Raw genomic sequence first — 17,452 nt, 5'->3', positions numbered from 1 at the left:
TCCTTAAGGATAAGCATCTTTCCTTAGGCTAGGAACTGATTGCTGCACTCACCTTTGACCACCCAGCTTGAGCCAACAGACCTGCCACCCTGCTGTGTTCACCGAGACAGCAGACCTATCTGCTGTTTCCATCAATCGCTGTGCTGACAGAGCAGTCTCTCGACTATTGTAAAAGGGACATTTCAATCCTATGTGAAATATCCTGTTTGGGGGTATATAACCACTCTGTGCACCCCACTTCTTCAGTGCCCTTTCTTCCTTTGGGAAGAAAGGCCCTGGGCCATGGTCCTCATAAAGCTTTGTTTAATTTTCTCCTGCTATTCTGTCTCATGTGAATTTAATTCATTCTCCAGCCAGAAGAACCCAGAGAGGGTAGAGGAAATGTCTTCCTCCCCTACAGCCTGATGAGCGGTGTCATGTCCGCACCCAGGATTCGAACCGGCGAAACCCTGGGCCGCCACAGCAGAGTGCGCGAACTTAATCACTCAGCCACAGGGCTGGCCGCTGATATTTTCACTTTTTTTGATCCTCTGATTTGGGTGTTTTATAATTGAGGCTCTTTTCCCCCTCTTTTTTAGGAGTATATCATTCGGGTTCAAAGAGGAATTTCTGTAGAAAACAGCTGGCAGGTAAGCATTTTTTGTCATTAGAAAAATGTTACAAATGTTTAAACAAAATTCTGACTTGGGGCATCTAAAAATCTGGAAAAATCAGAACATGCATAAATAGAAAACATATTTATCTTAGATATAAACCTTTAGTTTTAACACATGTATTATAAAAGGCTTTTCTGTTCCCAGTTGTTTGGTTAAATTCACGTATGATGTTACCATGGAGAGTATCTAGAAATTTGTTCTCTAGCTCCACCCAGAGTAAGGTAGCATAGGCAAATTATTTGTTTTGTTCCTGGACATTCAAACCTCCTCTCCTGCAGCTATGGTTTGGGTGGAGGAGGTTAGAGTTCAGTCTAGCAGGTGGAAAGGGATACAGTGCCTGGACATTATGCAGTTCAGGCCACTGCATTTCATGGACTCCCAAGTCCACTCATGGGCAATTTCTAGTGCCAGTTCCCTCATGGACTCTGGGGGAGGGTCTTCCTGCAGCTCCAGGTTCTGCTTTCCTTGGTGGTGGCCTCAGAGACAAAAAACTTTCTGGATAGATCAAGAGGTCCTTCCAGTCCCAGTGGACTTGCAGAGGGTGGTTGAATTCTGCACAGGGGCATTTCTTCCCTGTGTTAGTAACTATCAGTAACCCCTTCCTCTCCCGTCTTCTGAAAATCTGACCTTGTTCTTCACAGCCCAGCTTCCACCTTACCTCTCATCCTAAGCAGTCTTTGATCACAGTGACCCACGCTTTATCTTTTCTCTGCCTCCAATTTCAAACTGCTTTTTGTTTGAGTAATTATAACATTTAACATCTATTTGAGCACTTATGAAGTGTTAGGCACTGGTTCAAGCAGGTTAATTCACTTAACTCTTTAGAAACAGTTCTATGTGATAGTATTAGTCTCATTTTACATTCAAGAGGTAAGAAACTGGTCCAAGGTCACGCTCCAATCAGTGACAGAACGAGGCTGGAATTCCTCTAGTCTCTGTGGTTACCCACTGTGCTACCTTTTGCTCTTTTGTACTTCTCAGGAATGGCCTTACATTTAAATTTTCAATATATATTTGACAAGCAGGGCCAACAGCATTGTCCTACCAGAAAAGTCAACCCTTGATGCAGTTTTTTAGATCTAATGCCTTAGAATCCTGGGCGATACTTAACAAAAATGTGGACTTTTGGGCCCCATCATGGCCCTACTGAATTAGATTCTCTGTGAGTGGACTCCTAGATGATCTCCAGGTAATTCTGCACACTAACATTTAAGAATCATCAATAAAGGTTTAAGTTAAACTATGTAAAAGCAAAATAATTTCCTTGCCCAGAGCCTGAAGAGCTCGTAGAATTTGGCTATGGCCTAATCAATGGCATCAACATAACTGAAAAAGAATGTGTAGACGGTGGAAGGTGGGCTGTGTGCCAAGGCGGGAAATGTGGGAAATCAGGGAGAGGTGTGGCCACTCCGCCTGCAGGTGCAGCCCGGTCTCCAGGTGGAGGGATCGCAGCTGGGGGAAGTTTTATCCCGGGCAAGGATGAAATGGCCTCAAATTCTCTGCCTTCTTTTCCTTTGATTTCATATTCTGTAAAACTTTTTTTTTGGGTAAATCATTAATTCATCTTTCCAAGTGCCTGGTTAATAAGAAAGATCTTTAAAGGGCTATTTGTCTTGAAAACAAATACATCATCATTCTCTCTTACCTGTTGGCGTCTTGTGAGTTTGGCTGGCATTAACCAGTTTCCCATGGTCCAGCCAGCTCTGGGGCACTGCTGGGTCTGTTTTCTGACCCTGTCAAGTTAAGCAGGTTAAACAGCAGGTGTATGAGCCCTACCATCCTTAGTGCAGGTGCCTCTAGAATGCCAATAAATGTTAAATAAGGAAATGAAAAGGGATGGTCTTTGCTGAATCCAAACACTACTGTCTTGTCTTTTACAGATCATTAGGAGATACAGTGACTTTGATTTGCTGAACAACAGCTTGCAGGTAAATATTTTATTTTATTTTATTATTATTTTTTAAAATTTTTATTGAGTTAATAAGTTACAATCTTGTGAAATTTCAGTTGTACATTATTGTTTGTCAGTTGTGTTGTAGGTGCACCCCTTCACCCTTTGTGCCCACCCCCCACCCCACCTTTCCCCTGGTAGCCACTAATCTGTTCTCTTTGTCTACATTTTTTTTTTTTTTTAAAGATTTTATTTTTTCCTTTTTCTCCCCAAAGCCCCCCCGGTACACAGTTGTATATTCTTCGTTGTGGGTCCTTCTAGTTGTGGTATGTGGGACGCTGCCTCAGCGTGGTTTGATGAGCAGTGTCATGTTCGCGCCCAGGATTCGAACCAACGAAACACTGGGCCACCTGCAGCGGAGCGCGCGAACTTAACCACTTGGCCACGGGGCCAGCCCCTCTTTGTCTACTTTTTTAAATTTCTCATATGAATGGAGTCATACAGAGATTGTCCTTCTCTATCTGGCTTATTTCACTTAACATAATTCCCTCAAGGTCCATCCATGTTGTTGCAAATGGGACGATTTTGCTCTTTTTTATGGCTGAGTAGTATTCCATTGTGTGTGTGTGTGCATATATATATATATATATATACACCACATCTTCTTTATCCAATCATCTGTTGATGGGCACTTAGGTTGCTTCCACGTCTTGGCTATTGTAAATGATGCTGCAATGAACATTGGGGTTCATAGGACTTTTGGAATTGCTGACTTCAAGCTCTTTGGATAGATACCCAATAGTGGGATAGCTGGGTCGTATGGTAGTTCTATTTTTAATTTTTTGAGGAATCTCCATACTGTTTTCCATAGTGGCTGCACCAGTTTGCTTTCCCACCAGCAGTATATGAGGGTTCCTTTTTCTCCACAACCTCTCCAACATTTGTTACTATTAGTTTTAGATATTTTTGTCATTCTAATGGGTGTAAGGTGATATCTTAGTGTAGTTTTGATTTGCATTTCCCTGATGATCAGCCATGTTGAACATCTTTTCATGTGCTTATTGGCCATCCGTATATCTTCTTTGGAGAAATGCCTGTTCATGTCTCCTGCCCATTTTTTGATTGGGTTGTTTGATTTTTTGTTGTTGAGTTGTATGAGTTCTTTATATGCAGGTAAACATTTTAAAACACTAATGATACACCTTGATTCCTAGGGGTGTCTTAGAAACTGGTTGGAAACAGCAACATCAGGAAGAAGGAATTAGCAAATTTCCCTGGCGAAGGAGATAAACACATACTTTACACAGATGATATGTAGGTCTAAAAATAAACTTTGGGGAACAAACATGTGATTGATAATAGTCACCTTGAAGCTGAGTACCTTTGTGCCATAATGCATCCTTACCACAATCACGGGATGCTGTGTGTTATCTCCTTTTCGTAGATTAGGAATGACTAAATGGATTGCTAGAGCTGTTCACTTTGAGCTGGGAGTCTCAGACTCTCTCCACTAAACTGCATAGTCAGCATTGCAGATCCACACTCAGCAGTAACTAGAGACACTCAGCCTTTTCCAGTGTAACTTTTTTCTCTTAAATAAGTATTTCTAAAGCACTTTGATTTAACTGTTTCTAACTTGGTGGCCATAATGGAAAGAAGGATGAGCTGCAGAGTCTTTGTCTGGAAACACAGCCCGTGCTGGTGATGATTGAAGGGTCCTAGAGGGGCTTTAGCACCGTAGGAAGTACTAACAATACCACGCAAGTCTCCACTTGGCAGATTGGTCTTCGAGTGCTGTGGGTTACTGAAGACCACTGGGCTTGTGTCATATCTCAGATTTGATTGGTAACAGAGGACCTTCTAAACTTGAGCCAGAAAGCTTGCCTTACGACTGCCTCAGCCGGGAGGTGAAGGGAGCTGCATTGGTGAGGTGGCCGTCATCACTTATTCTGAGTGACCTCTGATCCTGCCCACAAAGATCAGGAGGACTGCTGGCCAGGAAGGAGCTTAATGCTCCTTTTCCTTCAAAAGACCATGTTTTATTGATCAGACTTTGGAAAATAGCATTCGTAGAGTCCAAACTTTAACATTATTTACAACACTACTGAAAGCATGAATGCCTTATTTTCCTTCTGATAGAATTGGCCTGAGTATCTGCAGACCTTGATGTTGTTGCCTTATAGTCATGCATTTGACACATTTTGTCTTAAATTTTAATTGTAGTATGACCAACTTAAATCTCCAGATAGAGTATTGGCAGAGATCGAATTCTCCTCATAGGCAAGTTTAATTGGTTTTCATTTATGGGTTTGTTTTTTGGTGAGGAAAACTAGCCCTGAGCTAACGTCTGTGCCACTCTTCTATGTGGGATGCCACCACAACATGGCTTGATGAGTGGGTGTAGGTCTGCCCCCAGGATCCAAACCCACGAACCCCAGGCCACCAAAGGGGAGCATGTGAACTTAACCACTATGCCACCAGCCTGGCCTCCACATTTATGGGTTGTGTTTTTTTTAAAGAGTTTATTTTTCCTTTTTCTCCCCAAACCCCCCTGGTACATAGTTGTGTATTTTTAGTTGTGGGTCCTTCTAGTTGTGGCATGTGGGATGCTGCCTCAGCATGGCTTGATGAGTGGTGCCCTGTCTGCACCCAGGATTCAAACCAGCGAAACCCTGGGCCACTGAAGCGGAGCATGTGAACTTAACCACTTGGCCACAGGGCTGGCCCCACAATGATGGGTTTTAATAGCATATTCCTTCCACTTAGACAAAAGCTGGGCCTGCAATGACATTGTAAATGACGCACCAATGTGCCGTTTATTCCAGCAGTTGATTTCCCCCACATACCCCTCCAGACGGTTCCACGTGACATTTCCACAGCGGTGTGAGCATTTGGGAGTTAACACTGGGCCTACCATGTGTTTCACCTTTATGCACAAGTGAACGTTTGCCCTGTTTTAAAGAAGGGGGAGGGATCTTGTACAGTATTGTTCAGCCCGTGCTCAGTAAGAATTACCAGAGAAATATTTCTGAAATTGAAATCCCGTAGACCCAGCCCCCAAGCATGGGAGTCGGGAGGAGGGCTTTATCTCCTGTTTGTTCTTGCTTTGGGGATATGAGGTTGAATCTCCATGACTATTCAATTATGGCCTTTTAATATAATAGAATTTTATTTTTGCTTCAGTGTAATTTTCCCTTGTAAAATGGGCACTTTCCATGTGCATCTTATTTCAAATGCAAATATCCACGTGTATTGATGTTGGCTTGTGTTGGGCAGGATATGGCCAGACATCAGTTCAGTGGGAGGCTTTTCTAGATCCAAGTAAACAAACAGAAGAAAGTACATACAGCTTTTTGGCAACAAAATAATTTCAAAACAACCTCCATAAAACAGACCAGAAAGAGTCCAAAACCACAGAACAAAACTGTGACCATGATTTTCAGTGTCTGATTACCCTTCTGACAGATAAATGAGTTCCTGCTGAAGAAAGACAAATATAATACACGTATGTGTAGTTGTCTGAGTCCAATAGGAAAAATGCCTAAGTGGAAAAAGAAAGCAGGATGTAAAATTATACATACAATATCGTACAATTACATGAAATGTTTAGAAAAGAAGTTTGGAAGGAAATATGCCAAAATGTTAACAATGGTGATCCCCAGGTGGTGGAATTATGGGTTATGTTTTTTTTTTCTGGTTCTTTATACTGTTCTGTACTTTCCAAGTTCTCTACAAATAAGCACATGCAAGTTATATAAGTAGAAAAATAGAAAAAAGCTGCACTTTCCCAACTTTTTATAGTGAGCATGTTTTGTGGTAACAGTCAAGAAAAATCACCACCCTATTTTAGAGACAACATCAAATTACTAACCATCTAGGGAGACAGCATACAAGAAAGAAACTGGAGTTGAAATGATGGGAACTGGGTCAGGGGAACCCTCAGGCTTGGGAAGGACCCAGGCTCTGCCCCTTAGAACTCCCCAGGATACTCACTGGACTGTGGTTGAAGAGAGTTTGCAGATCACTAAGAGCTGATAATGGAAGTGGGAGATTAATAGATTCAGAGTTTAAAGGTTTTTCTTCCAGACAAAAGCTAGTTTTCTTGAAAATGTGGTCTAGTTTGTGAGGTGATTTAGAGGCTTCCACTAGGCAAGCACAGGTCAGGTCACGGGCTCCAGACCCCACTTTGGCAATCATCCTCCCTTTGCATTAACACTCACAGGTGTTGTGAATGGAACATCGAGGACTTCTCTGCTGGCTTTCTTGTTCTCTTTCCCTTATACAAGGAACTCGAAGGGAATCCACAGGGCATATGAAAGAGGAAAGCTGTTGAAAATGGGGTGGTGTGGTGTCATGGCTTGAGGCCATCCATGTGGAGATGTCTAGGAAATCACCGGTTAATGACTTTATCACTCTGTGTGCTAGTATTCTCTTTCCCTCCCTTCGAATTCGTCATTGGAGTTCTGAATTTTCTATTCTGTGATTGGTAACCATTTTAGAAATTCCAGGAGAAAACTGAAAGAGAAAATAAGTGTCTCTTGAATGCTAATCTTTTTAAAGGGCAAGATTTTAAAATAACACACACATTGCATAGTTTTAGTACTTTTTGGGATATTTATTGTGAGATCTTAAACCAGGGCAGAAAAACACCTCCAGACTGTCCGGCAGACTGACAGCAGGGACGCTGTCATCGCAGCTATTGGCAAAGAGCTCTCTATTCCATCTAATGATTTGAGAGCTGATGGGGTCCCTGGGCAGATTTGTGCATTTCCCTAAAGTGAAATGAAGCTTGAAAAAATAGATTGGTTTAAGCTTGGAGGCCACAAAGTTCAAAACAGATACTTTATCAAATTTATTCTCACAGCCCCATGGTGAATGAAAAATAGCCCTATTAGGGTTTGTTTTGATGATGTCAGAGACTCTCCATTCTGAGTGAGGCGAGAGTCAGCTGGGTCTGCTGTTGGCAGGTAGTGCAGGCAAATCTACTGGAATTGGTTGATGGTGATTTTTTTATCCTTGCTGCGTATAGGATCAGTTTGATAAGCAAAAGGGTTTGTCTTTCTTTTAATTGAAAAAAGGTGGTAAATGAGCAATGTAAACATTTCATAGTATCGAAATAAAAAGTAATCAACCAACCCGCCCCCAGAGGTAGCTATTCTCAAGCAGGTGGGGTGAGTCCTTTTCGACATTCTTTTGGGTATATGTAACCATATACCTGGGCTTTTACAAACACACGCACGAGATTATATTCTGCAACTTAATAAAATAATTTTTAAACTAAATAAATCATTTTGTTTTCAGTAATATATCACCTTTGATTACCCTGTGTTACTCAATGCTCTTGAACAAAAATAATAATAATAAAGTGATTGGCTTGGACGTGTACTAGCTGAGTGATGTGCTTTCTTCGTAAGTGTGCTTTTAATTTAGCTAATAAAGAAACTGCTATTAGGTAAAGCCTAAGTGTATGAATGAGGACACTGACCTGAAATTTAAGTGTCTTAGCTGGCAGTGAATTACGCCATGGTAGAAAATTCACTCTAAGTATGCTCTGACATATTTGCATAATTATGTTGGAGAAATAGGCAATTTAGAATTGTCAGCCAACCTTTTCATCTTGTCCAATATCAAGTTCAAGGTCTTTATTGTTGTTTTAAGAATACAGACTAGGACAGGCTAAGTAAGGTTGGTCCACATGGGTGGTTTAGATGATATCCTTGTCTGAGCTCAAGATGCCCTTCTCTTTGGGCCTTCTCCTCGATCAGCACATGTGCCACTTGGACTCCCTAACGCAAGTGCGAGTGTAGAATGGCACTGCTCTTTGGAAGTGGTCTTCCTTGTTAAATTAAGGTGCCAATACGACACTCTGCTTTTTAAGTTTAAAAAAGAGTCTCATAAAGTTTTGAAGGATCTGGAAAGTGATAGTAGATTGAGCACCTGCACTTACCATTTACTTTTCCTCCCTCCTGAAACCACTCTAAAATAATAAATTGATCACACACACACCCCCTCAAGGACAAATAGAATAGGAGAGGAGAAAACTACAACAAAACATTTGAAACTGAAAATCCAGTGGATGAGAGCTGTGGGGACTGGAATGGCCACCCCAAGATATGTCTCTTTGGCATGAGGACTATTTGAGGCTGGTTTCTTTGCAGACAGGAAAGCAACTAAAAAGTAGAACTAAATCTCTATCTGTAAAGGTGCCTCCCTCTCTGTACCAGGAAGAAGAAAGGAGATGACCTTCTCTCTAGAAACTCTTAATCAATGCCAAAGGCAAGGACTTAAATCTGCATTTTATTGTGCTTGTCTGGTAACCTCCTGTAACTGACTTCCCTCCCCCTCCCAACATTGGCATTTCCTTAAGGATTAAGCATCTTTCCTTAGGCTAGGAACTGATTGCTGCGCTCACCTGTGACCTCCCAGCTCCAGACAATAGTCTTACCTCCTGCTACGCCCTCCGAGATAGCAGACCACTATCTGCTGTGTCCATCAAGCGCTGTGCGGACAGGGCAATCTTGTGACTATTGTGGGAGGGACATTTCAATCATATGTGAAATATCCTGTTTGGGGGTATATAACCACTCTGTGCACCCCACTTCTTTGGTGCCCTTTCTTTCTTCGGGAAGAAAGGCCCCAGGCCATGGTTCCTCATAAATCTTTGTTTAATTTTCTCTTGCTATTCTGTCTCATGTGAATTTAATTCGTTCTCCAGCCAGACGAACCCACATTTAGGTAGAGGAAAAGTCTTCCTCCCTACAGAGCTAACTAATTAAGCAGATATGGGAAGGCAGAATTCTGAGATGGGGTGTGGATAACCCCAGTGGGTCCCAGTTTACACCAGAGAACCTCCAAAAGGTTTAGCAATTGACAGCACAAGGTGCTGCCTCCAGTGTAGGGCAAGGTCAAGCTAATGTCAGAAGTTGAAAGTTTATTTAAGAAGCAGTCAGATCCCAAGATCTCCCCCATCTGAGCCATTTATGCCTGCTCTTCTCCCTCCAGCAGAAAACTGGAAGTTTATTCCCTGGAGAGGGTAAAGTCTTTGGACTGGGGAATGCAGGCACAGTTGAGAACATTTACATAATAAACGGGAGCTCTGCTCCCCCCACCACCCCCAACCCTTCTCCTCCTCCCCAAGCCGCCTTTTTCTTTTCAACTCTCAGAATACTGGCAGTCAGGCCTAGACCCTCCAGGCAGGAAACTGGAAGATTCTTTTTTGGGGATTGTGCCCATCCTAAGAGGAATGAGCTAAAGACCCTGAAGTCACAGTTTCTCCCAACGAAACAGCTGAGTGAGGTCATGTTCTACAACAAAACCCACAGCAGGTAAACCCAGCTACTCACCCAGAGCCTCTAGTCAGCTTTTGGTGCTTTGCTCTTAAATATGAGCAGACAACCCGGGATCAACAGATTCCTAAGGAACACTTTTACGATGAAAGATATGCCCAAAACAAACAGGAAAAAAGGAACTTTCAGGAAGCAGAATATATGCGGTACAAAGAACATTTCAGTCACTTTAGAAAAATTATCTTTTATGATCTCCAGAGAGAGAAATTGCATTACATCAGGATGCTATTAAGGAGAAAAAAAGAAAAGAGTACTTAGAAATAAAAAAGATAACAGTAGAAATGAAAACTCTTCATAAGGGCTGAAAGATACAGAAACTACGCCAGCAATTTTTTTCAGTAGAAAAAAAAATGTTTAACAAAGGTGAAAAGCAGGAGAGAAAAGATAGGACTAGAGGACCAGTCCAGAAGGTCCAACACTGGAAAACAGGAGTTCCAGAAAAAGAAAGCAAAGGGCCTGGAAGGGAAGAAATCATGACCTAATACAAGAAAATAGCAAAGAATGTAAGGATATTAGTTTCTAGTTTGAAAGGGCTGAGTACTCAGCACAGAGGATCAAAGCAGACCCACATAATGGCCCATGGAATTCACAAACTCAGGTCAAAGAGAAGCTCCTAAAAGCTTCCAGGGAGGAAAAACCAGAATCAAGAATCTGCTGCGTGAAGCTTTAGTAGCAGCACTGGAAACTAGAAGACAATACAGTAGTTCTAGCAATAAATCAAGTGTGAAGGTGGAAGAAAGACAGTTTTATATATGAAAGCTTTCAGAAAATTTAGCTCCCTTGCCCCGTTTTGAGGAAGCTGACCAAGGGTATGCTCCACCAAAAAGAAGAGAGAAGAAGGAAGGTATGGATATAGAAATGGGGCTCAGCAGGAGAAAGGCAAATGTGTCTCCAGCATGATGGGAAGGGAGGGCCCAGGGTGCCCACTCTGCAGCAGGTATGGGGACCACCAGTCCTACTTGAAGCAGGTTGGTGCGTTCTGGAAGGTACTCCTCAAGAAGGTGAAGTTGACGCATCTATGTATTGAGCGTATTGAGAGAAGGCTTAGATGGAGAGTTTGGAGTTGAATAAAAAATTTTAAAAAACAAACTATCAGTTGACAGGAAAAGAAAGCGTGACTGTGCCTCAGTTGTGAATATCATTTACCTAATGTAAACATGAATATTGCACCAAATAAAATGATGGCATAACTATATTGGAAGGATTAGGAACCGGATGTGTGCGGGGTGAGGTCAGGATGGTGAAAGAGAACTTAATCCTCGTTTTACTTAATGGGAAATTTGTAGATAATGCCTAAAAATGAAAAATCAAGACATAAGAGTATGAACATCCCCAGTGCCGACAGATCAGCTGAAAGAATTGATGTGGCTGTCTCTGGGGAGTGGGGAATGTCTGTGTCACCTGGTGGCAGGGGGGTGGTGGGGGAGTGTCATGGGACTGCTAATGATAATTTTAAAAGAAGTATTTGGCTCTTGAAATCATGTTCATGTATAAATTTGATAAAAATAAAAACATTTAAAAAAATTGTTTTAAAGTTGCCATGCTTAATAAAGCATTTTACAATTCTAAGATATACAGTTTTTTCACATTTTTATAATATCACTGAAATTAGGATGCATCTTAAAATCTATGGTGTCTTAGACTTAGTGAAGTATGATGGCTCAGGATTATGATATTGTATCTTATTTGGAGATGCCATAATACTTTTTTTTTTTTTAATTGAAGATTGCAGGCTTGAGTCTACCTCTTCCTCCCAAAAAATTGATTGGTAACATGGATCGTGAATTCATAGCTGAGAGGCAGAAGGGTCTTCAGAACTATCTCAACGTCATCACCACAAACCACATCCTGTCTAATTGTGAGCTGGTTAAGAAGTTTTTAGATCCAAACAACTATTCTGCAAACTACACTGGTAAGCAAGGGGGTCAGGGAGCTGTGGTCACAGGCTGAAGAGGCACCGTTGGCTGGAGTTAACGTGTGTGGGAGAAACTGCTTACAAACGGGGACTTGTGTACGTTTGTTATAGGGCATTATTCACTTACTGATTCTTACCTGCTTGTAAGTTACTGCAGACGTAAAGGAGGAAAATAATTACTTCTAAAATGTGATGTCTGCACAGAAAAATATGGAAGAGAAGTTGTTGTGTTTATGCACTTATAGTCCTGTCTTTATTATCTTCCCTAACAGAACAGAGAGTAAATAATCCATGCTAATGTATACAGTAATCTCAATTTGATTTCTATTTGGCTCCATTGTTGTATTCACAGTATAAAATATGTCTGTTTTTTCTGGGAATTACTTTAAACACAACAGTGATTCCGAAGGGCCGTGTCTGTGTCTTCCTAGTTGTTCCCTGAGACCCACTCAGTGCAAGGCCTGAGGAGGGGGGAGTTGTCTTCCAGACTTCCCTGGATCAGGGCAGCAGCCAGGGGCTGATGTGGAAAGGGTACCAATTCCACATGAAGCTAGAGCATCAAAAACCTAAGCCTCGTGTCAGCAGAATGGGTGATCGAATGTTTAATACACTGGTGTGGCCTTGAAGAGACCAATAGAAACCATTGGAGGACTGAAACAATGACTGGAATTCATCTGATTTCTTAAAGCTAAACCATGCTTAGGCGCTATCTAAAGTGAAACTGTGGGTACTAATGATGAGCTGATTTCCTTGCTAAGAGAATAGATTGTTTACATGCTACTTTTTAGATCTTCAAAACACTGTTCTCGATCTAATTAGAGGGAGCACTTTTATTCCTGTTTCAGAGACAGGGAAATAGAGGCCTACTTGTCAGTCACCAAACTTTTCTTCACAATAGAATCACCTGAGGAGCTTTAGAAAATCCTGGTGCCCAGGCTGCACTCATGCCAGTTAAATCAGAATCTCTGTGGTTGGGGCTTGTAGTTTGTTAAGCTCCCCAAGAGATTCCAACATGCAGCCGAGTTTGAAAACCACAGCCCTTGGGCCTCCCTACTCTCCGTGTGCTGGGTGTGCTTGTCTGACCAGCAGCATTGGTATTCCTGGGAGCGTCTCAAAAATGCAGAATTCAGGCCTCATCCCAGTCCTACTAATCAGGATCTGATTTTAACCAGGTCCCTAGGCGATTTGCGTGCACATTAAAGTTGGAGAAGCCTTGCTCTAGAATGTAGCTGCCATCTTCTAAGGGAAGTGCCCTTAGGGCCTTTCCAGAATGCAAACACGTGAAGAAAAGTCTATTTCACATTCCCACTTACTACAAGTTACAAAATTGAACACTGAGTTGTTACAAGGCTTCCGTTCTTCCCCTCCTTGTTTTTGATTCACATAGGAGAGAAGGCAGCACAGGACTCGGGCTCCCTGGACAGCTTGTCTTCTTTCAGAGTGGCTTTCATGTCACGATGCTTCACCTCGATGGTTCCCACAGTTGTCAGACAGCGGGCCATCTGGACTGACTATTATCAAGTCAGCGCCAAGCCAGCCCTGTTCATTGGTTTGTCCACGTTATTTCCTGTGAGTGTCTGCTGATGTTCTCCTGAGGGCAAGCACCAAGGTGTAGTGCATACGTGAGGATGCCATTCGTCCCACAAACCGTGACTGTCTGCTCTGCCTGTGCCGTATGCTGGGAGCTGGGATGCAGGTGTGAGCAAGATGCTTGCACCAGAAGTACATTCAGTCACCTGGAGTGAGAGCTAGAAGGGATCTTGGAGCAGGTGTATCAGGACTCACCCCCTCATTTTATAGATGAGAGGCCCCCGGAGGGGAAAGGCCTTACCTGAGATTGCACATCTGTATGATTGTACAAGTGTACAGTGTCCAAGTGTTTTCCAGTTAAAATGCTGCTTGGCCCCTGGAAGGGTATCTGATGCCTATATTTCCTTCTGTACCTCTCTCACCTGCTGCTATCCCCTCTCCCCCAGGATGACAGACAGGCAGGAGTCCAAAGCAGATGTGGGCAGGGGTATAAGAAGGCCACTAGAGACGCCCACCAAAACCCAAATGTTCAAGAAGCTGCCACTGTTCCGAGGGCACAGTCCTGTGGTGAAACAATAGGGGATGGATGCTGTTTTCAGAGAGATGGTGGTTTATTTTCCCCTTCCGATGAAATGTCAGAACTTGTCCTGCCTCTAGGCTGAGTCACCAGCAGCCTTAGGAAAGGGAAGCCCTGGCGGCCTCCGCTGCACCAGCTTGATTGCCATTCCCTGGAAAGTCAGGCGTACTTGTCCAGGCTTCCCGAAACCTGCAGTGTGGCCCATGGTTCCTGAGGGCACTCTGTACTCCTTCAACTTCTGGCACTTCCGCCTTTAATATGGATAATATTTGCACCTCTTATCATTTTGCAAATGGTCTGCAGTCACCTCCCAGCTTCCCTTCAGCAGGATTTGAGTTCTGTGTTCAAGTAAGGCTGACATCACCATGGCCACTTTTCCTCCCTGTTTTCTGACTGAGGTTGAAGGTGCCTTGTTGAAGGAGACCGTGTTGCCACCCCAATCCCTTGGGGATGGGTAACTAGGACCTCTCAGGACATCAGCAGCTGCTTCCTCTCCTCCCTGGGTCACCAGCCTGGGATTACTGGTCCTTTCTTTTCCTAGTGTTCTGCAGATGACCAAATCCACGGAAAAGGAATATAGGTCCTTGGTGCTCTGGGGGGAGTTGGGAGGTGTTCGTATGAATTAGAGAGTCTAATTGAGAGCCAGCTATTGTGCAGGGAAAACAGGTGTCTCCTGGTCAGGAGGGGTTTGTGTCGGCAGACACACACGCACACCCCCCACCTTATTCATCTTATTAACAGGGTGCTTCTATCATTTAAAAGTCTCATTGCACTGTAGCCATCTTCCCGCCTCAAACCTCAAACCCCCTCAGAGTAAGGGGCTTTTTAATGTCCACACACAAGTCACTTGGACCAGAAATCAGGAGGTCTGGATTCTGGTCCTGGCTTTATCATGAGCAGCATTTTCCCGTCTGTGGGCCTTGGGGTCTGGATCTATAAAATAGGACGTTAGGGAGAGGGGAAGGGACCAGGGAGTGCTGAAGCTCCCTTCTGGTCCTAGAACCCCAGGAATCCCATGAATAGGTTGGATAGTAGTGGGCTCTAGGATAAAAGGCTGGGCGGGGGGGAAGGTTTAGGGTGGGGAATTATATTCAGAACAAGAGCAGGATGCTCTGGAGAGGTTGGAGGCCATGTCCCCTGTGCAGGCCTCTGCAGTACCATCTGCTGTAGTAGACTGGGGATCTGGAGCCCAGTTGCAGGACTGGAGGAGTCAATGTTTGTTCCTTGTAGTCATCCCACATGGCTGGGATCTATGAGCTCAAAGGCTGCACACAGTGGGGGCAGCTGGTACGTTCTGAGCTGAGAAGTCTGAGCTCTGTGGGAAGCACAGCATGGACTTGAGGCATTGCTCTGCATTTCCTGTCTGGGGCTTGTTTATCAGCATTTACTGAGCACACAGCTTTTCCCCATATGTCAGTCAGCACTAAAGAAATGGAGGGCAGATGCCTTCCTTTTCATAGGCTTCATGTTCTAATGGGAGAGAGCATCCATTGAATATGTATTGAACCCTTAGTTCTTGCTTCATATTTATTGAGCACCTACTGTGTGCCAAGTGCTGTGAATACAGCAATGAGGAAGGAGTAGTCCCCCACCCCCACCTCCAGGCACTTCTACAGGGAGATTGACAGGTGAAGACTATGGCAGGGTAAACAAGGGGCGGCACCTTGAGGGTAGGGTAGGGGTGAGGATGATCCAGATCTGAAGATGGAGGAAGGCTTCCCAGAACAGGTGATACCTACACGGAGATCTGAGGAGTGAGTAGGTGTTAGCCAGGCCACGAGGCAGGGCCAGTGCTCCAGGAGAGAAAGAAGTATTTCCATATGGCTGTGGGCTTTACACAGGTTAAGATGTGTCCTTCCAGCTGGAGTTTACAGTCTAGTAGAAGGGAGTAGCCCTAATACAGGATGGGATAGGCCATGAGTGAATCCCACAGGAGAGGGACAGATGTGGCACTGGGAGTGTACAGAGGAGGGAGTCCTGGCTAGGGAAGCAGCAAATGTGGTCTGAGCCTCGGACAGATGGATAGGAATAGAAAACGCTGAGGGATGGGGGCTGGCCGGTCTTCAGGGGCAAAGGCAGGCAAATCTCAGAGTGAAGAGAGTGGGAGTGAGGTACCACATGTTGTGGGGGGTAAAGACAGAAAGGTAAGTTAGAGCTAGAGCTAGGTTGAACACTAGGTTTAGAGGCTTGGTCTTGCTTTGGTAAGGGAATTGGGTGCCAATAAAGGCTTCTAAGCAGAGGGGTAGATGTTTAGGATTGAAGCGTGTTGCCTGAATCTGGGGAGGGAGGGGACTCATATCGGGATCATGGTAGTCATGTGATTTACTTGACAATAAATCATAGTTCAGAGGAAAGAAAATGATCTTTCTACAATTCCCTGACCTCCTAAAGTCCTCCTAGTCCTCAATTTATCAGTAACAAATCTAGCATGTTCCATTTGTTCACAGCTATTTCCCCCATTCCTAAAACAATGTAGCATACAGTAAATATTGTTGAGTGATAATTTTGTGGGGGAATTATGAATCACTGTTTTGAACCAACTGTCCTTATAGGCTCTTAGAATGACGTTGTACCTCATTTAGAAAATTATTTTTCATGATCGTTCTCAAAGTTGTTATGATTTTCACTTAAATTAATATCTTTTTTAAGTTGTTTATGTTCAGGTTATTTTGGAAGTACTGAAAACATTTTATGTCAACATTAATTATGGAGGAGGTGCAGAGTTTCCAGTGTTGATTGTGAAAATGTATATGCTTCTGCTATACCCAATCTTTCCAAATGGTTTGTCACACTAGGGTCATTAGAAGAAATGTAAACAGAGTCAGATTTGTATTTGGTCATCTGATGTTTTCTTCTCTGTGGGTAGTATTGACACTTACATATTGAGTCAGTAACCCAACAGCTGGTAGATTGTTTCCCCCCCGAATCTCTTATCTCATAATGTACTGTAAAATATATCAGCATGATACTGTTTGCCAAGTGCTCGGCATGGTCATTCCAGACGAAGTCATTTTGACATATGGAGAGCATTTCTGCCGAATCCCTCATGCCTTCCCTGTCAGCCTGGAATGTACTTAATGCTAGGCAGAGGTGAAATTCCGCTATGAATTTGCAGGATTGCTGTTTGCTTTCAGGAATCTCGAGTGGCTTCGTTTACTCACTGCGTTGAAAGAAAATAGCAAATTAACAGATGCTGCTTTTTGCAGGAAATGTAAAAGCACAGTTATTCTAATTTCTTATTACAGTGAACTTTAAAGAACTTCCTCTTCTCATTGTCTTCCTAAAAGGGGAAATGTTCTCATGATAAATGAACACAAAAAGAAGAATGGATTTTTTCCAGTAAACAGGCATATGGTGACTTCCCACAATAGAACCGTGTTGTTGCTGTACCTAGATGTTTTTCTAAAACACTGGCTTTTATTTCCAATATATATTTAAGGCTAATCACTTCTTTGTTGGTGAAAGCTATAATTTCATGAGGAATGACGATGGGATAAATATCACTTGGAACAACGTTAAATGCTGTTCCAAGTTGAC

The 17,452-nt window shown here is 43.1% G+C and overlaps 1 protein-coding gene across 9 annotated transcripts in view; it reads left to right on the top strand.

Annotated features, from left to right (window-relative positions):
* PXK (PX domain containing serine/threonine kinase like) overlaps positions 1 to 17,452 on the top strand; it is a 68,006-nt gene that overhangs the window by 21,273 nt on the left and 29,281 nt on the right. For all 9 annotated transcript variants that reach the window (XM_046661487.1, XM_046661477.1, XM_046661549.1 and 6 more), the window contains exons 2-4: positions 579 to 629; positions 2,537 to 2,584; positions 11,619 to 11,805. In XM_046661487.1, coding sequence (XP_046517443.1) covers positions 579 to 629; positions 2,537 to 2,584; positions 11,619 to 11,805 — 286 coding nt within the window. The remainder of the gene's footprint in view (positions 1 to 578; positions 630 to 2,536; positions 2,585 to 11,618; positions 11,806 to 17,452) is intronic.

This window comes from Equus quagga, chromosome 1 (genome assembly GCF_021613505.1).
Source record: "Equus quagga isolate Etosha38 chromosome 1, UCLA_HA_Equagga_1.0, whole genome shotgun sequence".
Lineage (NCBI taxonomy): Eukaryota > Metazoa > Chordata > Mammalia > Perissodactyla > Equidae > Equus > Equus quagga.
Note: the sequence above shows the minus strand (reverse complement) of the source record. Positions and strands in the feature narration are given on the sequence as shown.